Source organism: Pelodiscus sinensis, chromosome 8 (assembly GCF_049634645.1).
Source record: "Pelodiscus sinensis isolate JC-2024 chromosome 8, ASM4963464v1, whole genome shotgun sequence".
NCBI lineage: Eukaryota > Metazoa > Chordata > Testudines > Trionychidae > Pelodiscus > Pelodiscus sinensis.
The window spans coordinates 51,142,225-51,165,475 of record NC_134718.1 but is presented as its reverse complement, the minus strand read 5'-3'; the positions used below and the strand labels follow the sequence as shown (position 1 = coordinate 51,165,475).

General features: G+C 44.0%; 1 protein-coding gene across 4 annotated transcripts in view; it reads left to right on the top strand.

Moving 5' to 3' along the window:
• Positions 1–9,169, top strand: part of MKI67 (marker of proliferation Ki-67) — a 47,690-nt gene extending 38,521 nt beyond the window's left edge. For all 4 annotated transcript variants that reach the window (XM_075935261.1, XM_075935262.1, XM_075935260.1 and 1 more), the window contains 2 exons: positions 863–4,930; positions 8,503–9,169. In XM_075935261.1, the coding sequence (XP_075791376.1) occupies positions 863–4,930; positions 8,503–8,639 (4,205 nt within the window). In that variant the 3' untranslated portion in view covers positions 8,640–9,169. The remainder of the gene's footprint in view (positions 1–862; positions 4,931–8,502) is intronic.
• The last annotated feature ends 14,082 nt before the right edge of the window (positions 9,170–23,251 follow it).

Below are 23,251 nucleotides of genomic sequence, written 5' to 3'. Positions count from 1 at the left end.
CCACAACACTGACTGGGATACATATCCACAGTGAATTGCTCACATTGTGCCCCCTCAGTGTGGAGTTGATCTTTCGACAGGGAGCAAGTGTGAACACCCTTTGGCAATTTTTTTGGGTCAACTTTTGAGTGTTAATCTAGGTTTTATTGACAATACTTGGGTAGATTTAGCCTTAGTCTTTACACTTGAGCATTCTTTGGGATTTGGTCAAAGTCTTTTCAGGCTCCCAGGTCACTTTTCTTCCAGCTCAACCTTCTTTTCCTGGTTAATATGTATTTTTTCCTCTGACTCTTGCAGCAAGCTCACATCAACTTGTGTTGCTCACAGAGTCAAAAGGTTTTTTTCTAGCTCAGAAAACGTGTCCCAGCATGAACTGCTCAGCCTCATATTTTTTAAAAGCCTGCTTTAACATCTCTGTTTTTCTGTTCTGCTGGGGAATTCCCTCGGCTACAGGCCACCTGAAATAACCGGATTTTTACAGCCCAAGCACTCTCTTTAGCATTCCCATTGTCCTTTATAGGGGAGAATCCTTCCAGCAGAGTGTGGTGTATATAAGACAATGTCCTTTGCAGTCAATGGCTCATTTAATGCATACGAGAGTTAGAATTATACATGGAATTAATAAAATCAAATAAAATAACGTGTTTACTTTTGCTGCAAAAGCAAATATCATTCATTGACGAAGCTGTAGAATTCACTCAGATATCTTATTTAGAATATTTCCTACCATCTTAATATAATCACATAATTCTACCCTAAAGGTGAGAGGTAATTTTGATCAGGAATATTGTACACTTAATTTACTAATTTTAATTTTGGTCCTTTGTTGTGTTTTTAATGTAAAAAATGTTGTTTGTTTTAGAATCCAGAGGAAACCTTGAAAGAGAAAATCTGAAGCAAGAGAAAAGACTGGAAGAATCACTTGAAAAAACATCCCTCCCATTTATAAGATCTCGGAATAGAAACATTAAAAATGAACAAGAATTACAAGGAAACTTTGAAAAAGCATGTATTTCACCTAAGGAGTTAGAAATTGTGAAAAATATAGACAGTATTGAAAAAGAAAAAATGAGCGATGGCTCCATCACAGAGAGTCATAATCTCTTAAACTCAGTAATCTCGCTTACCAAAACAGATCCAGTTCAAGAACCTGCTATGCAACTGCAAAAAGAATTAAAGCAATATTTGAAAGGTAGTGATTATGAAGAATTCCTTTTTAAAAATCCAGTTGCCCCACAATTAAATCTTATCCAGGAATCTATTGATTTGTCCTCTAAAGACAAAACATCAACAAGGGTAAAGCAGCAGAAAATAGAAATAAAAGAGTGTCCCTCTTCATATTTAAGAGAATGCGAAGAAAATCTAAAGGAAAATGTAAGTTTATTAGAATTGCCTGTTCTGATGAAAGAGAGCATTGAAGAACAGAAGGAAGAGATTGTTGCCTTCACTTCTGTAGTTAAAAATCTAGAAAGAAAAGAGAGTAATAGTCCATGTATGGAAGAAGACATTTCAAAAATTCATGTTCTCCAACAACTTGACAAAAATGATGCTGTTCCATCAGTAGAAATAAACAGAGCTTTGCATAGCTCCAGATGGAGTAAAAGCAATCTTGGATCTTGTAATGAAGATTCCTTAATGCCAAAAACAGAAACTACAACTATGAAACAGAATTTGCAGACTATAGAGCAATCTGTCACAAGCCGTATTTTAATAATGGAAAATGATCAAAGTATAAAGATAGCAAATGTGTCTAATATCAATAAAAATGTAATAGGGCTTGTGCCCCCTGAAGATAAATCTGATCAAGGCAGTGTAGAAAATAGTGAAAAGGTGGCTCTGTCAATTAGAAAGCGATCTAGAAGGGATAACAAATTAGAAATAGTAGAATCATTAGTTCCAGCTAAAAGAACCAGAAGAGGAAAAATTAAAGATAACACACAGATGTCTACAGAAGACTATGATGCCAAAGAAAAATCCCGAAGACCGGCAACAAGGAACCATTGCAGAGCAGAAACAGCAAAGTGTATACAAACACATGAACAGGATTGTGCCAAGAGAATCATTGAAGCTGCTGCAGTAGAAGAATCTGAAATCAATAAGCTAACTCTTGAAATTATGATAACAGAGAAGAAAGGAAGAAAGCCTTTGAGAGTAAAATCTAGAAAGCAATTAGAGGAAACAAACAATGAAAATGCAGAGATGGGACCTGAAAATGTTAGAAATGTCCAGGAGACCAAGAAAACATCAAATGAAACTGTTTTTAAAACACATAACTCTATAAAAAATGAGACACAGGCAGCTCAGGGAAATAAGGAAGCAGAAGGAGGTCAAAGCTTAAAGGAGTCCTATTTTGAAAATACAAATGAAGCACCAATTAATGTTTATAGCTTGCAAATAAACACGAATTCAATAAAAAAACCTAATCAACTACATGAAAATAAGAGAGGTAAAAAAGATTTACTAGTCATTAATGAAGGTGAATTTGCCAAAAATGAAGAACTGGTACCACAAATTATATCCGAAATTGAACCAGAAACTATTTTTACAAAAGACACCTCAGGATCTCTGCAGGTAGGGAAAGATTACAAAACCCAGGAAGCCCGAAACAGTCCAACTGCTACAATGGTATATGATCTTAAAGATGAGAGGACTGTTCTTAGACGTGGAAAGAGGATAAGGAAAGGTGAAGGAAAACAGGAAGCATTGGAAACCAAACAAATTGAGATTTTAGAAAACACTCCTACAGTAGCACATGGAACTACTCTAAGAAGAGACAGAGAAAAAAAAGTTCATTTTGAACTTGACCAAAATAAGACTTCAGAAAATATTCCTTTCCAAGCAAATGGAAATCTCTTAAGAAGGGGCAGAAAGAAAGAGGTCAGTCTTACATCACAGGTAGTTAGTTCTACGTCTCTTAGAAAAAAATATAACCTGTTAGAAATTGATGCCAAAAAGGAGACTCCTAAAAAAGACAAAGCAGCAGCTTCAGAATATACTGTTTCCTCAACAAAAGAGAATCCAGTCAGAAGGGGAAGAAGGAAACAGGTTGATGATAAAGTTCTGGCCACTAGTTCCACTTTTTTTGGAGGAAAATGCAGCTTGCTGGAATATAGTGGTAAAGAAGAGGTGTCAAAAGATCACAGTGTGCCTTTGGAAACTATGGTTTTGCATACAAAAGAGAAGCTATCAAGAAGAGGCAAAAGGAATGAGGTTTTTCTCACAGCTAGAGGCGCTTCTCTGAGAGGAGAAAGCAGCTTACCAGAACATGATGGTAAAGAGGACATTCCTGAAGAAGACCAAAATGTGCTTTTGGGAAATACTGCCGAGACCAAAGCTACTCCATCAAGAAAGAGTCGAAGGAAACAGGTTGCTCTCACAACACAAGCAACTGGTTGCACTTCTCTCAGAGAAAAAAGCAGCTTGCCAGAAAATGATAAAGAAGTGATTCCTAAAGAACAAAACATGTCTTTGGGAAGTACTACCTCCCAGGAAAAAGCAAATCTATCAAGGAACAGCAGAAGGAAGCAGGTTGATCTCACAGCACAAGGAGCTAGTTCCACATCTCTCAGAGGAAAAAGCCGCTTACTAGAAAATAATGGTAAAGAGGAAATTCCTGAAGATGACCAAAATGTGCTTTTGGGGAATACTGCCAAGACCAAAGCTACTCAATCAAGAAAGAGTCAAAGGAAACAGGTTGATCTTACAACACAAGAAACTAGTTGCCCTTCTCTCAGAGGAAAAAGGAGCTTGCCAGAAAATGATGATAAAGAAGAGATTCCTAAAGATCAAAACATGTCTTTGGGAAGTACTGCCTCCCAGGAAAAAACAAATCCATCAAGAAACAGCAGAAGGAAGCAGGTTGGTCTCATAGCACAAGGAGCTAGTTCCACATCTCTCAGAGGAAAAAGCAGCTTGCCAGAAAATGATGGTAAAGAGGACATTCCTGAAGAAGACCAAAATGTGCTTTTGGGAAATACTGCCGAGATCAAAGCTACTCCATCGAGAAAGAGTCGAAGGAAACAGGTTGATCTCACAACACAAGCAACTAGTTGTACTTCTCACAGAGGAAAAAGCAGCTTGCCAGAAAATGATGATAAAGGGAAGGTTCCTGCAGAAGACCAAAATGTGCCTTTCAAAAATATTACCAAAACACAAGCTAATCCATCAAGAAAGGGCAGAAGGAAACAGGTTGATCTCACAACACAAGCAACTAGTTGCACTTCTCTGAGAGGAGAAAGCAGCTTACCAGAAAATTATGGTAAAGAGGACATTCCTGAAGAAGACCAAAATGTATTTTTGGGAAATACTGCTGAGGCCAAAGCTACTCCATCAAGAAAGAGTAGAAGGAAACAAGTTGATCTCACAACACAAGCAACTAGTTGCACTTCTCCCAGAGGAAAAAACTGCTTGCCAGAAAAAAATGATAAAGAGAAGACTCTGAAAGATGAAAATGTGTCTTTCAGAAATGCTACTGAGACAAAAGCTAATCCATTCAGCAAGGGTAGAAGGAAACAGGCTGGTCTCACAACACAGGCAGCTAGTTGCACTTCTCTCAAAGGAAAAAGCTTGCCAGAAAAAGAAGGAAAAGAGAAGACTCCTAAAGAAAACCAGAATATGCCTTTGGGAAATATTACTTCCCAGGCTTCAAAAAAGGGTGGAAGGAAACAGCTCGATCTCACAACACAGGCAGCTAGTCCCACTGCTATTGAGGGAAAAAGTTGCATGCCAAAAAATGATAGTAAAAAGAAGACTTCTGAAGAAGACCAAAATGTGCCTTTGGCAAACACTACTTTAGAGACAAAAGCTAATCCATCAAGAAAGGGCAGAGGGAAACAGGTTGAGCTCACATCTCAAGCAGCTAGTTCCACTTCTCTCAGGAGAAAACGCCACTTGCCAGAGGATGAAGAGACAGCCAAAAAACTAAAAGCAGGTATGACAATTTAATTTCAGTATCTAATATAATTCTTTAATTTTTATAATTCAAACTATTGCATGTTTTAGATAAGTCAGTACTTCATTCTGATTTTGCACATAACTTAATGTTGTGAATAAAAGTAAAATTATTGTAGGCCCCAAATACATCACTCTTTTTAAAAGTGTTGCACACATACTTTCCTGTTTAATTGAAAAGTCTTCATTTTTTTAATGCAAATCTCCTTCCCCTCTATCTATTTGCAATTGTACATCTCTGCAGGAATTTCAGTTGTTTATATGAAACGGTAATATTAGAAAAATATTTAGATAGTAACTGTTTTCAATGTGATAGGTTATCAATTTTAAAAGATAACTGTCTTTTCACTTTCATTTAAGCTTCCCCACTTACTATTTCCTTTTCATCCCTCTCTTCTGTATAGTCCCTTCTTCCTCTGCACATACTTTTCAGGGAGCTTGCTTGTGTTGATTTCATTCTACGTTTATGTACACCCACATGCACAACTGTTGGAGGCTTACCTTAGTGATATCTATAGAGCCATTTGTGGAGTCCTGTATAGTGCCATGCTCATATGTCTGTATTTTAGGCACTGCTGGTTCTATGCCTTCTCAGTTCCTTTTTACCACCCATAATGGTTCGTTTGAGTGCCTTGTTTCTCAAGAGCATTAGCAATTTTTTTAAAGCCACTATCTGTCTTCAGGACTTCGCCCTGAAGGGGGGCATGACCTATTCTCTCTCTTCAAACCATGCTTAGGCAGCGGGTTGATGCATATTGGTGACCCCCTCCACTCCCAACAGATGCTTGAAGTGCTGGGGGGAGTCTCATGGAAGGGACAAGAATCAAATTTGTAAAAACTTTTGCCCTGGCACTCAAAAGGAATGGGACATCTGCTTGAGGACCTTCCTTATGGAGACTGCACTTTATCTTGCATCAGAGTCCTCGTACTTGAACCCCATGCCAAACAGCTCAGCATCAATGTGGTGTGCACTCTTGTTGTTCCCCCTTCCCATTGTCTTAAAAAGTGACAAAAGAAAGAGACTCCCCAGCACTGGAAGAGAAAGGGGCATTCGGCAAAGGATTAATGTCAGGCCATGTGCCTGTTTCTTGGGCGTCATGGGGTACTGTGGAGATTGGACTCCCGAGTCCACCAGGAATCTGACTCCCGGGAATGGCAGGGGACAGCAGACTCTTCTAGAGCCTTTGTTGCCCGAAGCAGCCCTATAAGCTAGAGAACAAGTAGGCCACTAGCACTGCAGATGCTGCTCTTGGCAGCAAACTCAATTAAAGGCAAGAGCTAACAATTTCATTTTCTAAGCCCTTCACTTTACCTCTGCTGTGGAGATGTTTGTCCTGACTTGCTGCCAGTTTGGATCACCCATTTCCAATATTCAAACAAAGAGCTCCTCATCACCTTTGTCTATCAAATGAACTCCCCATCAACATCCACAGCTTCTTCAACTCCCCCCCGCCTCCCCTCTGAAAACCTTGTGCTATAATGTGTACTGCTCCCATAGCTGGGCAGTTGGTGTTCTCTGACAGCTCTTTGTGTTCACGGCCTTCACTCCCCACCCTTTTTATCAATTGTGCTCATCTGTTGTCTCACTTATATTTGGAATGATAGGTTGTTCTGTGTTTCTACAACACCTAGCACCATACAAATTCCAGTCACATTGAAGTTTCCAGAAGCCCTTCCAAAAACATTTTGAAAAAAGTCTAGTTCAAAGTATATAAGCATTTTAAAACGCACCTTGGAGTTTTTATTAGTTGAAACACACTAGATTTAGGACCAAAAAGACAAAAATAAAAATATATATATTAAAAAAAACTTAAAAAGACAGTCTTTCTAAAAGCTTACCAAAAGACTACAAATAATAAAGTGCACCAAAAAGTCAAAAATAAAGTTTAAAGCTAGCAATTTAGGAGAAAGATTGGATGGCTAAGTATGATTCAAGCCTATTGCTACCTGTTAGCCATCCAATCTTTCTCCTAAATTGCTAGCTTTAAACTTTATTTTTGACTTTTTGGTGCACTTTTTTATTATAATTTTAGTCTTTTAATGTGCTTTTAGAAAGATTGTCTTAAGTTTTTTTAATATATTTTTTCATTTGCCATTTAAGTCTGCCCTTTTGATCATTCCTTACTCCTGCCTTCTGGTCTTCTTGCTTGCTCTATGCTCCTGTTATACATGCTTGCTTTGGTGCCTGGTCTGCTTCACTAGGTGCGTAATTCCTTTCTCATTGTTTACCCTGGACAATGTTTTTCTGTTGGAGGTCATCTTTCCACAAGCATCTTTTGATGGTAGCTACTGTCTTAGGTGACACTGGTAACTCTTTTTTTCTGGGATCAGCTACTATTTCCTCAGCTTTCTAGATTCCTATGCAGGTGTCTGGTCTCTTTTTAAATTCAATGAAGAGCTTGACCTTCCGGAAGGTAACCTTCTTTGTGGACTCAGAATCACTGTTGTATATCCTAAATGCAGGATTTTCCTAGCTTTAATATTTGTATTGGGTATCCTTATTTTTATATAGGAATGGGGAAAAATCACTAAAATAAAGTACCCGGTTTTGTTTATGGTATAACTTTGGGACTAATCCTGCGCAATACTCGAGAATCAAACGCACCCAGTTATTTTAAACCACAGCAGACTCATTGAATGGCGGCCTGTACTCACCATGTCACAGTATTCTCTTTGGACATTTATGGTGATTTATAGCAGTGTCATCTGCTACTCTACCATAGGCCTATTAATACAGTTGACTCGGGTATGTCTACACTAGCCCCCTAGATCGATCTAGGGAGGCTAATGAGGGCGACCGGAATTGCAAATCAAGCCTGGTATTTAAATATCCCGCGCTTGATTTGCATGTTCTCGGCCGGTCGCCATTTTAGAAATTGACTAGCCCGAAGTAACTGCCCGCGTCTACACACGGCAGTGAAACGGGCTTCCGATTTAAAGCCCCAAATTCGAATTAGGTGGTAAACCTCATTGCAGGAGGAATACCACCTAATTCAAATTAGGGGCTTTAAATTGGAAGCGCGTTTCACTGCCATGTTTAGACATGGGCAGTTATTTCGGGCTAGTCGATTTCTAAAATGGCAACCGGCCAGGAACATGCAAATCAAGCACGGGATATTTAAATCCCAGGCTTGACTTGCAATTCCGGTCACCCTCATTCGCCTCCCTAGATCGATCTAGGGGGCTAGTGTAGATGTACCCATATTGCTCATGACTGCTCATTCTGCAGGCTTCTTTGTGTAATTAACCACCATATCTGAGGACTGTTTGTACAGAATGGACTATCCTGGTTGCAAACCTCCAGTATTGGAAATACCACATAAGAAAAAGAATTAGATTTAGTGCACTGATTGATGCTAAGCTAGTTTCAGAAATAACTGAGTCTTCAGGGATCTATTTTAAAGGATGCTGGTTGTGCAGAAGTGTGGCTTTTATAGCTGTTTTGTTAGGGTATTCATGGGTATTTTTCTTTAAAACAACAAAGCTAAAGATATGTGTTTGAGCTAAAAAAAATTATTTATCCAAATTTACAATTAATATTTTTGTTTACAGAGTGTGGTGAAAGAATTACTCTGCAGAAAGAAACAAGGAACAAAAGTAACAGAAAACTTGATAAATGTGGTTTAAACATTCAGAGTGTTGGAGGAACAGAAAGGAAAACAAGAGCAAGTACAAGAACAAGAAAATAATGTCATAGTTGTAGAGTGAGTGTTGCAATATCAATATTTGATTTTGCAATTTTTTTATGTAAATGGAGAAACGCTTAGATTTTATAGTTGTAAAGCATTCAGTGAATTTAAGTGTAGTGGTGATATGTTTATCTGTTTTTATAAGTAGAAGAAATACCTCTTTTAACGGCATAATTCAGCCATAAATGTTTGCTTTCGAAACTCTGGTGAGCTTTAGCAAAACTACAGCAACCAAAAAAACTTCCTGGGCCAAATTAGTGCTGCCTTTCTTGGATCATTAGAACAGTTTGAAAGTTGTATTATTTTGCTGAATCTGCCTATATATAATTGTATGTTCTTATCTAGTTTAGCTTATTTTGGTATATTGAAGGTTTATTTTTTCATGAAAGTTTTGTAAATATCTTTTTTTTTTAAAGTCTACAGGTTTTTATTGGCAAAGCTATTATGTGGAAATTCTGACAACTGCTTAAATTGACTATTGCAAAAAATGCAGATAGATTTTTATAAGTCAATAAATTTTGTAAATGCTATTTAAATGTGTGGTTTTTTAAATGATTTAAGCATACTTGTATTTGTTGAATTAATATTTTGTGTCTCACGCATAATGTCTGCATTATTCCCCGACTCCTCTAAGTGACTCAGTGGGTTTACAAAAAACTGTCATATATATGATGTCTCCTCATATTGTCCCCTAATTTGTGGTGCAAAACTACTTTTTGAAGCAGGTCCAATTGTACATGACTGCTAACAGACAGCCTGCAAAACTAACTGGACAAAAAGTAAGCATCTTAAAGGAATGGGGCTGCTATCCTCCTTTTCCAAGAAGTTTGTTCTAGAGTTATTTTACAATTATTTTAATACATCATTATTCAAAACATATCTTCTAAAAACTGTAAGATAGTATTTTTTTCTTCCATTTATTTGTGTGTAAGAGCTTGTTCCTGCTCTATTGAAGTTGATGACTTCTATCCTCCACCATTATCAATTTCTACAACCACACTTTTGCATCTCTGTCACCACCCTGCTGGTTATCAGTCAATACCTTCTGCCAGCCACCTCTCAGCTGTGACATCTCTTAGTAATTTTGAAGGCTGAACAAAAGCACTGCCCCATCTCTAGTGATTTCATCTCTAATGAAGCAATAAATGCATGTGGTCATCCATGATGACATTTTGGGGTGGATCCTGGAAAGCCCTTCATTCTGTATGCCATTATGACAGAGTTGCATTGACTTACTAAACGGCTTTGTTCTTTCAGTATAAAAGGCTAGGGCTCTCCTAATATCCAGAGAGTGCAGTCTTTGCTGCTCTTCTGACTTCTTAAGTTTTAGAAAAGACTAGTAAAAGTCTTTCCATACCTGGTGTTCTTCGATATGTGTTGCTCATACCCATTCCATGACTCACCCTCCTTCCCCCTGGTCAGAATTTCCAGCGAGAAGGAACACGGTGGGAGTGTGTGGCATCCCTTATACAACTCCATGTAGGCATTTTTCAGATATCTAAAAGGGTGTCATAAGGAGGAGGGAGAAAACTTGTTCATCTTGGCCTCTGAGGATAGAACAAGAAGCAATGAGCTTAAACTGCAGCAAGGGAGGTTTAGGTTGGACATTAGGAAAAAGTTCCTATCAGGGTAATTAAACACTGGAATAAATTGCCCGGGGAGGTTGTGGAATCCCCATCTCTGGAGATATTTAAGAGTAGGTTAGATAAAGGTCTATCAGGGATGGTCTAGAGAGTATTTGGTCCTGCCATGGGGGCAGGGGACTGGACTCGATGACCTCTTGAGGTCCCTTCTAGTCCTAGGATTCTATGATTACTCCAGGGGTTGCCAGAGGTGCTCCTTTATGGATACTGCAGGATCTGATTGAATGCTTCCCTGCCAGCTAGCTAGGAAGAGACCTTGGGTGAGTTAATGTACATATAGTAGCTCCTGTTTTGCTTAGATTTACTAGATATTCAGCTGATAGAATATTTTGCTCATTGTTATTAATGTGTGGTGTTTAGTCACAAATAATGTCAGTGCTAAATGTGGGAATTAATTATTATGGAAATCCAAAAAACAAACAAACAAACCAAATCAGACTTGTCCCAAAGAAGGGGGATACACTATCAGATTAAAGAACCTCCAATGCGTAAGGACTCCTCAAATGTCAATCTTTCGAGAGTAAGAAGGGAGAGCAGGACTCTCAGCTAGGATAATGTGTCCCCTTAGGTGTCTGGCTCTAAGTGATTTTTTGTTTGGTTGGTTGTGTTTGGGTTTTTTAAATTTGTTTTTGTTTTGTTTGTCGTAATGATCATTAAAAGCATTGATGACTATATTTAAGTCAATGTAGCTCTCTTTGTCATGGTGGAAAACAGAATGAAGGGCTTTCCCGGATCCAACCAAAAATATAGTCATGGATGATCACATGCATCCAGTTTTGCTATGATCAGGTGAAAGTACCACTGCTGGCAATTGTAACTGTCCAGTCAATCAGGGTGCAAACCTTGTTGGCAGCCTTTCTCACCTGGATGCCAATTCAAAACACCTATAGGGCCACTATTTGGTTGTTTGTTCACATGTTTGCATCACACTACACAGTCACTGAGTAAGCTTGGGTCAATGCTGGCTTCAGTAGAGCAATACTGCAAACCACGTAGGTGTGATCTCTGAGCCCACCTCACTGCTTATGAATCCTCTTGAATGGAATCGATATGAGTAAGCACTTGAAGAAGAAAATATGGTTACTTACATTTTGTAACTTGTTCTTTGAGATACATGTTGCTTATGTCTGTTCTATTGCCCGTCCTACCCCTTGGTTGAATTAATGGCAAGAAGGAACTGAGTGAGTGTAGGGTCTCATTTACCAGCTCATGAACACGGCATTCTAGAGAGTGCCAAAGCCAGCCCTACGAATACCACTAAAGTAAAAAAAATCCAACAGACAGACCTAGAATGGAATGGAGTAGAAATGAACAACAAATCTCAGAAGAACAATAATTATGAAAGGTAGGTAACCATTTTTTATTTTGCCAGCAATCCATCTAGTCCAACATCCTATTTCTAGTGGTGGCCAGAACCAGATAATTTAGAGGATGATAATGTAAGAATCGTGCAATAGACATATGTGGGATAATCTGTTCCCAGCATATAGGTCTGATGGTGATCTTTAGGAGAGGTTGGCTCAGACTATGAAATGCAAGTTTTTTGTCATTAATTGATAATTCTGGATATATTGGCAATCAAATACATTTAATCAGTTTTTGTGTCTTTCTAAATTTTTGGCCTCAAAGACTTCCTGTTTCAATGAGTTCCACAGATGAATTACACATTGTGTGAAAAAATATTTCTTCCTTTGAGTAGGAATTCCATGTAAGTAATGTGCATGCCTAGTGCATTGGAACTGAAGCCTTTGCCTACAACCCCATAGGGTGATCATTCCTGTGCCTCATGGAAAATTTTTGACTGGGGAGGGGGACACTTTTTGATAAGTGGGCAAGGGCTGCATTTTTCTATGAAGGGAGTCTGGGGTCTTGGATGGAGGTTAGGGGAAGAAGGGTGCGGGGTCTGGAATTGAGGCTAGGTGCAGGAAACTGTGGGTCTGCAGGGGAGTTTGGGCTGAGGGAACTATAATGGAGTGCAGGGGGTGGGAGGGGGATATGGGTTCAGGAAAGGATTCTGGCATGGTGTAGGGGGTGGGGAGGGAGGGATGTAGACATGGGTGCACGTTCTGGGAGGGAGTTGTGAGGTGGTGGGGAGAAGGATGCAGAGGGTTTGCATGGTAAGCTGAGGCAGAGGTTTGGGGTGCAAGGTCCTTGAGGGGGTTATAGGTGCAGGAGAGGATTCTGACCTGGAGAAGGGGAGTAGGAAGGGATGCAGGGTTGGAGAGGAAGATAGGGAGAGTGACCATATTTAAGTCAATGTAGCTTAAACACCAGGGTTTAAACACTGTCAACGTGGAGAGCTATCCTCTATAGTCCGTATATATGATGCTTATTTCTGTATCAACTCTCTCATCAAATCAAAGATCACTCTGATTCCAGAGTGCTGCTGTTACGTGCTCTAGACTAGGCAACTCTGAAAAAACAGCAACCATTCCCTGTCAAGTGTCCTAAGGAAAATGTTACGTAAGACCAGTTGAGACTGATGCAGGTCTTGTGAGGACTCTTACCTCCCCAAAGAAAAGTGCAGATTGACACAGAGCTGTTGCCAGTTGTAACGCGGGAGCCCGTCCTGCTCCCCGCCGTGAGTCTGCTTGCCCCCCTTTTAACGTCCCCCTCACCATTTGTGCTCCTCCGCTTCCCTCCTCCTCGTGCTGCGTGCCTCTCCTGCAGTGCCCTGTGCCTCCTTCCTCCTCTGTTCTCCTCTCCTCTCCTCCTCCGCTCTTTCTCCCGCCTCCGCTCTCTCCTCCTTGTCCGCTCCTTCCTCCTCCACTCGCTCTCCGTCTCCCTCCTCCCCTCCTCGCTCCTCCGTGCTCTCTCCTTTTCCTTCCGCTCCCTCCCCATTTGAATTCCCCGCCGGCGTCCGGCCCGGGTGACGCAATGCGCCACGTCACCAGGCTCCGCCCCCGCCGAGCGCCTGTGCCCGGTGACGTCAGCCGTCACGTCGCCGAGGCTCCGCCCCCGCCTCACGTCACTGTCTGGGCGTAGCCCCGCCTCCGCCGCGCCGCCCGTTATCCGGGCCGTGGCAAGGGAGCAGGCCCCGCAGTGCCGCCGCGCTCCCTGGGCGGCGCCCAGGAGGGACAGCGCGATTGCGGGCTGAGTGCGGGGCGGGCCGCCGGATGGGGTGCGGGGGCGGCGCGCCCCGTCACACCAGTACACAGGATCGTATGGATGCCTCTAATTGCTCCCCAATACTGAGTAGGGACATTAGAAACCCTATTCTGTTGCCACAGTCTAAAAGACTCATAGGTGACCCTTAAGTTCACACACCAGTGCCTCAGTGGAAGCCATGCTTTTTCAACAGTCTCCCTCGACAGGACCATTCCCGCAGGCAGGGCAGAAACAATCACTCAGGTTGGGCCACTCCAAACTACTTAGGCTCCAAACAAAACTTTTGATGGTGTACCTGAGGATGGAGCATCACTTTATCTCCAAGATCCCCCACACCCATGCACTTTGGAAAACACCTATTCCACTTATGCCAGGCCTGGCCCCATATTACTAAGGACCACTGGGTTCTGAGCACAGTAGAGATTGGATAGTCAATCCAGTTTTCTGCCCTCCAAGCTCCCCACCTTTCCCATCCCGCTTCAGAGATCCTTCTCACAAGCAGCAACTCAGGCAGGAAGTGCAATCACTCCTTATGTTAAGGGCAATAGAGGATGTTATTCAGGAGCAGAGGATTTTAGTATGTGTATTTCCTTATCCCCAAAGTCAAAGGAGGGCCTCAGTCCTATTATGGAGCTTTGAAACCTGAAAGTGTTCATAAGAAAGTCAGATTCTGCATGAAACAAAAAACAGGACTATGTAGAACTTTAAAGACTAACAAGATGGTTTATTAGGTGATGAGTTTTCGTGGGCCAGACCCACTTCCTCAGATCAAATAGTGGAAGTGAGGATCTGATCTGAGGAAGTGGGTCTGGCCCACGAAAGCTTATCACCTAATGAACCATCTTGTTAGTCTTTAAAGTGCTACATCGTCCTGTTTTTTGTTTCAGCTACACCAGCCTAACACGGCTACATTTCTATCACTAGATTCTGCATGGTGTCTCTGGCCACCATAATTCCCTCCCTAAATCCAGGGGACTGGTACACTCAACATGAAGGATGTGTACTTCCATATTTCCATCATTTCGGCACACAGGAGGTTCCTAAGGTTCACAGTTTGTCATCCTACTGTTTGACTTCTCCACAGCAAGTGCCTGGTGGCATGGTGGTGTTTCTGCGAAAACATCAAGTATAGGTCTTCTCATACTACGATGACTGGCTCATCAATAGCTAGTCTCAGGATCAAGTCTGCAAGTATGTGGATCTGGCATGGTGACCTTTGCAAACTGGGGCTTATTCTGAACATTCCCAAGTACAAGAAGGTCCCAGCTCAATGGATAGAGTTCATTGGGGCCCTTCTGGACTCTACCAAGGTAAATACTTACCTTCCTAAATCTCGTTTTTGGTGATCACAGACCTAATTCACTCTCCAAAAGTTCCCACCATTACAGCAAAAAACTGCATGGGGCACATGACGGCTTGCACACTTATTATACAGCATTCCAGAGTCCATTTCTGGTCTCTTTCAACCTGGTTTGCAAATTGTACAGACCCAACGGGACCTGCTAGACTATCTAGTCACTCCCCACCTCAGATCTCCAATACCTCAACCAGTGCCTGCAACCTCAGGAGGTCTGTGCAGGAGTACCTTTCCCTGCCCCATACCCTCCCTATCTCTGATAGCAGACACATCAGAGACAGGCTGGGAAGCTCATCTAGGTGTGTTCAGTATTCAGGGTTATGGTCTCAGAACTCTCTTCGCATATCAATGTCAGGGAACTCAGGGTGGTTCCCCTCACCTGCCAGACCTTCCTTCACCACCCACAGGGCCACTGCATCACTGTGCTGACAGGCACCACAGCTGCAATGTACTTTATAAATAAAGGATGGTGATCACTCCTGTGAACCTGTGGAACTTTTACATCAAGCACCATATCTATCTGCAAGCCTTCCACTTGCTAGGAGCCTCCTCTGCTCCTTGAACACCTATGAACGGTGTCTCAGAATAGATAACTCCATTTCCCAGAGATGGGATTATCCCTACTTCAACCTGTTTGCAAATCACAATCCTGCTCCTTTCAGAGCCAGTGGATGCGTTTCACATTCTGTGGTCAGACCACTTGCTGTACACATTCCCTCCCTTCCCGCTAGTATAGAGTCCTCAAAATTCAACAGAAAAAGGTGATCATTTTCATCACACCACAGCAGTGTTGTTTCATGATGCTGATCAGCCTCTCAGTGTACATAATAGCCCTTCTGCTCTATCCCAACCTTCTCACCCAGAGTCTCAGCCAGTTGCAGCACTGTAAACTCCAGTCCCTTCATCTTATAGCATGGAAACTCCATCGCTGAACCAGCTAGAGCTTCAGCATTCTGACTCGGGGAGGTCCTATTGTGTGGCAGAAAACCTTCAACTAGGGAAACATTTAGCAAAGTGGAAGTGCTGCTTCTTCCAGTGCTTGCTCATATGCATTCGAAATAGGTGTGCACACGCCGCGTGCATGGATTCTGCAGCCTTTTTTCCCCAACGGTACCCATCGGGCCAGCAGGGAGCCCCCTAGAGAGGTGCCGAGATAATGGTGAATAAATACGCTTGCTGGCCCCTCCTTCCCTCAGTTCCTTTTTACTGCCCGTGATGGTAGCTGGAGCTGAGTTATCTCGTTCTTGTTATCTTCAGCGATTAACTGGTCTCTAGATAGCTTGCAAATAGTTTCCTGTTAAAAGCTTTGTGTGTGTGTTATCAGTAGTTAGTAGGTAATTAGGTTTAAGTATCCTCTCCACTATGTGGGAGGGTAATGCCAGGCCCACATGGGTTGAAGCAGAGCGGGGACCCCCATGACTCCTGCCTGAAGTGTCTGGAGAAGGGCCATCTTACTGACTCTTGCAAAAATTGCAAGGCTTTCAAGCCCCACAAAGAGGGAAAGGAACTCCCACTTGAAGCTGATCCTGATGGAGTCCCCGCTTCGGCCAGTGCGAGCTCCATTGGTGTAGAGTGCACCGGCGTCCGTTCAGGATCCAGCAATGGCACTGGAGTGGGTACCGGGGCACAAGTTAGCGGCACCGAAACACAGATCCCAGTCCCCGGTGCTGAAGAGGAAGAAGCAAAGAGGAAGATCCCCAGAGAAGAAAGGGCACTCTAGTCAATACCAGCCCCACTCTCCAGCCTTGCCTCAAAGGTGAGTGGCTATAGATTCTTCTAGACATCTCCAGGACCCAATCCCGGAAGACCTCCTGCAGATTAGTAGATCGTCCACTCCAGAAACTTTGACGCAGCGAGGGACTTGATTCATATGACCGAATCGCCAGTATGCTTTGTGGCTCCTGGAATGTCAGGTCAAGGCAGAGTTTGCAGGTGGCATGGTCTACACAGTCGGATGCCGAGCCGAGCCTCAGCTTGACACCAGGTCCATCAATGGCACCAGCCTACCTGCCAGCACCGGTGCTCATGCCAGCACCTGTAACAGGACATGCACCTGGGACCGTGATGGCGCAGGCAACCATACCAACACCCTGGGTTCTACTGGCACCATGTCGGCACCTCTGGCCACTCAGTGGTCAGCGTTGGCCCTCCCCGCTGGGTCCTCCTCCTCCACTGGTACACAGGGGGGAACCTGAATCAATGGCCAGGCACAGACCACAATACACCCCTCAGGGACATCTACAGCACCATGTTGATCAGCATCAGAATACTCATCGGACTCAGAGGCAGAGTCCATGAGGTCCGGGGCATCTTCGCATAGATCCTCCCTGTACTGTTCGAGATCATGACACTGGTCTCATCGGGAACAACTGATGCAGCATGCTTGGCCACTGCAGGGTCAGACCCAATGCCATTCTGGACCCCATGGGCCTACCATCAGTTCCAGGGAACAATGCCGCCCTCTCAGGGATTAGAAGGTTCCCGCAGGGGCACCACTTCTGCTACACCACTGTCCAGAGTTCATGTCCAGGATGGCAGGGTTAGCCAGCATGCAGAGACCCCCTCACCCCCATCCAGTCACTCAAGGGAAAGTGTCAAACTCGAAAGCAGTGTCACAGCCCCACTCCCCACTACAGGTCCCCGAGCCTCAACAGGAACAGCTGGCGGCCAAGGAATACTCATCATCATCATTGAATGAGGCCCTAGCTGACCTGGCCCCTTCTATGCCATCCATAGACACCAGGGCCCATCAGGACTTGTTGAGGTGTCCGGCAGCAAACCCAGGGATCCAGGCAGACATTAAGACCGAAAAGGCTGATCCCATGATTGACATCTTGGCATCAGAGGTGCCTCCCAAGATAGCACTGCCGCTAAATAAAACCGTGGTGAAAATTACCAACAATCTATGGCAGATGCCAGCATCCATTCCTCCCACCCAGAAGGGAGTGGAGAGCTATGGAGAGGTGCTACTATGTCCCTCAGGCCAACCATGAGCACCTCTATTCGCACCTGGCGCCCAGGTTGATTGTGGTCCAGGCAATGGGACAAAAGGAGAGACAAGGCCCACGTGATTCCACCCCCAACGGTAGGGAACCCAAAAAGCTGGACCTCCTCAGCAGGAAACTATATGCTACTGAGGGTCTGCAGCTTTGCATTGCAAACCAACAAGCAATGCTTAGTAGATACGCCTACAACTCATGGGCAGCCATGGACAAGTTCAAAGAATGCTTGCCTCAGGACTCCAGACAGGAGTTTGGGGCACTTGCCGATAAAGGCAGAGCGATTTCCCGTACGGCTGTGCATGGCAGCACACACAATGGCCACAGGTGTGGATATGCAGCGTGGAGCCTGGCTACAGATCTTGGACATATCATTGGAGGTGCAAAACACCATCCAAGACCTGCTGTTCAAGTGATAGGACCTGTTTTCTCAACAAACGGACACCAGACTGTATAGTCTCAAAGACACCAGAGCCACCCTGAAATCCCTGGGGATACATACCCTAGCCACATAACGTAGATTGTACAATCCTAGGCACAAGGGTAGAGTGACTTATCAAGGGTTCAGAGACCAAACTAGACAGCAGCCCCGTAAGCAGAATGGAGCCAATAATGCCCGTAACAGAAGCAGGAGGTCCCGGTCAGACAACGAAAGAGGTGGGGGACCGCTGCTTCCATCACAACAAACCACACCGTCGTTTTGAAGGTGTGCACATGGACTACATACCAGTCCCACCGATAAACCCTCCCTTTGGATGCAGACTGTCCCTTTTCTATCAGGATGGAGCCCTAATTACCTCAGATGCCTGGGTGCTAGATCTGGTGGAACAGAGATATTCTATCCCTTTCAAATCTTTGCCCCCTTCCCAGCCCCATCTCCCGTCCTCTTCAGGGACCCCTCTCATGAAACCCTCCAGCAGGAAGTGCTGTTGCTTCTGCCCAAAGGAGCAGTGGAAAGTGTCCCACCGGGTTTTGAGCGAAAGGGTTTCTACTCCCGTTATTTCCTTATACCCAAAGCAAAAGGAGGCCTCAGACCTATCCTAGACTTGAGAGAACTTAATACCTTTCTCCGGAAGGAAAAGTTCAGGATGGTGACACTAGCGAGCATTATCCCCGCTTTGGAAATAGCCACCCTTGACTTAAAGGCTTACTTTTACTTAGCGATAAAAAATTCACACAGACGTTTCCTCAGGTTTGTGGTGGGCTGGGACCATTTCCAATTTGTGGTCCTCTCCTTTGGGCTATCCACAGCACCGAGAGTGTTCACCAAATGCATGGCGCAGTGGCAGCCTTCCTCAGGAGGCAAGGAATCCAAGTATTCCCATACCTGGACAACTGGCTCATAAGAGGCCATTCGAGAGACCAGGTGGCATGGCATGTGAAAGTTATCAAATCTCTGTTCAATTTGCTAGGCCTCATGATAACCCGATGCCCACGCAAGAACTGGAGTTTGTAGGAGCCAGACTGGATGCAAGAACAGGACTACCTGCCCTACCCAGATTTATGGCCAAAGCGACTGCCATAGAAGGGCTGAGGAGGTCGCCTATTACGATAGCGAGGAGCTGCGTGAAGCTGCTTGGGCACATGGCGACGTGCACATATGTGGTGCAACATGCAAGGTTGAGGCTCAGACCATTGCAGGCATGGTTAGCCCAAAGCATTCAATCAGGCAAGGGCTTCTTGGGACTCGGTATTAACGGTGCCTCGAGATATCATCCAGTCCCTGCAGATGTTGGAAAGTGCATAGTGTTTTGCAAATTTAAAAACTGAGAACCATGTGGCTGCACAGCAAATGTCCCTGAGGGGAACTCCCTTGAGGAAAGCAGTGGAAGTTGCCATTGCCTTGGCTGAGTGGACCCTAAGGGTATGTGGAAGGGGCTTACTTCGTAGTGAGTAACACCGTACAATGCAGGAAACAATTAGTCTTGATATGCATTGTGCTGATAGGGGGAGACCTTTATAACGGTCAGCTGTGGAAACCAATAAGCACTGAGATTTACGGAAGGTCTTTGTAAAGACCTTCCACCCTCACATCCTTCTGCCGTCCTTGGTAGAAGATATGGGGTTGCAGCAGCACTTTCCTTTCTTACTGGAAAAATAGAAATAATATAGTTAGTTTATAGTTCATTAGTAGTTTTAGTCAGTTAATAGTTAGTATTTATTAGTTCTTCTTTAAAAAGAAAAACCTGCTTTCCTGGTTTTTTTCTCTCTGCTTTAGTCCAAGTTTCTCAATTCTAACAGTGCTTCCTTCAAAATGCCAGGCTCTTCTGGTTTTAAGAAATGTGATTCATGCAGAGATTCAATGCTTGCATCTGGTGGGCACGCTTCGTGCATAAAGTGTCTTGGCAAAGGCCATGTGGTACAGAAGAGCCCACACTGCCAGAAGATGATGGCCAGAGCCAGAAAGGACAAATAAATGAGACTGAAGAACCTCCTATGGGAGAAATCCCTTCAGCCACCAGAGTTTCAGTCTACTGAACTTATGGAGTCAGTAACTCTGCAAAAAAGGGATAATTCATCGCCCTTCAGGGCTTCCTGCATGTCCTGGGCCTCTCTAGCACAGTCTTTACCATCCACATCCCATGCCGCACATTTGCCATTGTTGTCTACCTCTGGCACTGCAGAGAAACACAAAATGGCACCTGCGAAGAGAGCGGAGTCAGAGCTGAAGAGGAAGTTCAGCTCCTCTGCACTAACTGGGTACCACTCCTTGGCTGGCACTGACGAACTCAGGCATGTCACCACCATCAGTACACTCTGGCACCGCAGCCAAATAAGGCTTCTCCTATAACAGCCAACATCCGGCACCAAATGCTGTAGCCACGTGCACCGTCTTCACCTCCACATTCTTCCAGAATCCGCTAGCCTAGTCCACAGCAACAATCTGCAGAACACATATCTTAATCACCTAAATCATCTTCACCAGGCACAGCACTGGACAGGAGAACAAGTTTTCTTCACAGCACTCCTCACCAACTGGCTCAGTTACTTCCTGGGGTGCCTCATGGCACTGACCTCCAACCTTCCCACTGCAATATGTGTGGTTTAATCACCCTTGGATTTATCTGCTGCAGCTGTTCCAACTCCAGAGACCCCCTAGGGAACCATGGAGCCAATACCACTCCTGTTCTACGCACTGTCACCGATCACGCAAGACTACGGTATTGACACTAGCACATATTGTAACACGTTCTCTGGGTACCACTGCACACTCCTCACCGTATTGTCTTCCACACTCACCTTCTGTAACAATGCAGGCTGAGCCAATGGATGACAATGACAACTTACCTCACTCTGATCAGATAGTTCCTCCCTGGTGCCACAGTCATCGTCTTAGGCAACACAGTATGGGAAGGAGGCAGACAGCCCTTGGTGGGGAAAGAACAAGTTAGGAACTATTTAGAAAAGCTAGACATACACAAATCCATGGGCCCAGATTTAATGCATCCGAGGGTACTGAGGGAGTTGGCAAATGTCATTGCGGAGCCTTTGGCCATTACCTTTGAAAATTCGTGGAGATCGGGAGAGATCCGGATGATTGGGAAAAGGCAAATGTTGTGCCCATCTTTAAAAAGGGGAAGAAGGACAATGCAGGGAAGTACAGACCAGTCAGCCTTACCTCAGTCCCCAGAAAAATCATAGAGGGGATCCTCAAGGAATCCATTTTGAAGCCCTTGGAAGAGGGCAAAGTGATCAGGAATAGTCAACATGGATTCACGAAGGGCAAGTCATGCCTGACCAACCTGATTTGCTTATATGATGAGGCAACTGGCTCTGTGGATATGGGAAAGTCAGGGGATGTGGTATACCTTGACTTCAGCAAAGATTTTGATACGGTCTCCCACAATATTCTTGCCAGCAAGTTAGGGAAGTATGGATTGGATAAATGGACTGTAATATGGATAGAAAGCTGGCTAGACTGTCGGGCCCAATGGGTAGTGATCAACTGCTCGATGTCAGGTTGGTGGTCGGTTTCTAGAGGAGTGCCCCAAGGATCAGTTCTTGGACCGGTTTTGTTCAACATCTTTATTAATGACCTGGATGAGGGGATGGATTGCACCCCCAGGAAGTTTGCAGATAACACTAATCTAGGTGGAGAGGTAGATACACTGGAGGGCAGGGATAGAGTCCAGAGTGACCTGGACAGATTAGAGGATTGGGCCAAAAGAAGTCTGATGAGGTTCAACAAGGACAAGTTTAGAGTCCTGCACTTGGGACGGAAGAATCCCAAGCATTGTTACAGGCTGGGGACTGAATGGCTAAGTAGCAGTTCAATAGAAAAGGACCTGGGGATTACAGTGGATGAGAAGCTGGATATGACTCAACAGTGTGCCCTTATAGCCAAGAAGGCTAATGGCATAGTAGGGTGCATTAGGAGGAGCATTGCCAGCAGATACAACCCCTGTCCATTACTGTCTGAAGCTCTTTGTCATCAGTGGACCCTCATTACTTCAGACAAATGGATCCTTGAGATAGTCAATACCCAACCCCCTTCCCTGTCCCTCTTCTGGGACCCCCCTCACGAGTTCCTTCTAAAAGTAGACATACAAAAACTACTCTTCTTAGGGGCAGTAGAATTGATCCCTCCAGAATTTCAAGAAAGAGGGTTTTATTCAAGCTACTTCCTAACTGCCAAGAAAACAGATGGTTGGAGGCCCATTTTGGATCTCAGGAAGCTCAACAAGTTCATACGCAACAACAGCTTCAGAATGATAATTCTGGGAACTATTACACCTGCACTGGATGAGGGGACTGGTTCTCAGCCCTTGACCTTTAGGATGCATATGTCCATATAACAATACATCCCGCACACAGGAGGTTTTTCAAATTTGTGGTAGGCAAAAACTACTACCAGTATTGAGTCCTTCCTTTTGGACTTTCCATGGTCCCATGGATATTTTCCAAAATTCTAGCAGTGGTCATGGCATCCCTCAGAAGGCAAGACATCATAATTTTTCCCTACCTTGATGACTGCTTAATCAATGGATCTTCATGACAGCAAACACTAATCATGACAAGTATCACCAAGGACTGCTTCTCTCACCTGAGTTTACTCATAAAGACTGAGAAATCTACTGTTGAGCCGACCCAGAAGATAGAGTTTATTGCCATGACAACCAGAGCCTACCTCCCTTTACACTGGTTTCAGATTCTATGCAACCTTATCAACAGAGTCATTCATACCTCCTTCACAATTGTCCAGACATGTCTCCAGATTCTGGGGCATATGGCAGCTACCATGTTCGTGGTCTCCCTTGCAAGGTTACACATGTGCTGCCTACAGGCATGGCTCGCATCTGTTTACATTCCCAACTGACAGTCTTGCACAATGTCTCACACTTCTGCCACTAATCCTCCAATCTCTCCAGTGGTGGACTCCCAAACAACCTCCTCTTGGGCATACCCTTTCATTGCCAAGACCCTTCAGAGGTGGTAACACCCAATGCATCATGTCTAGGCTGGGGTGCACACTGCAACACGAAGACAGTCCTGGGCAAATGGTCC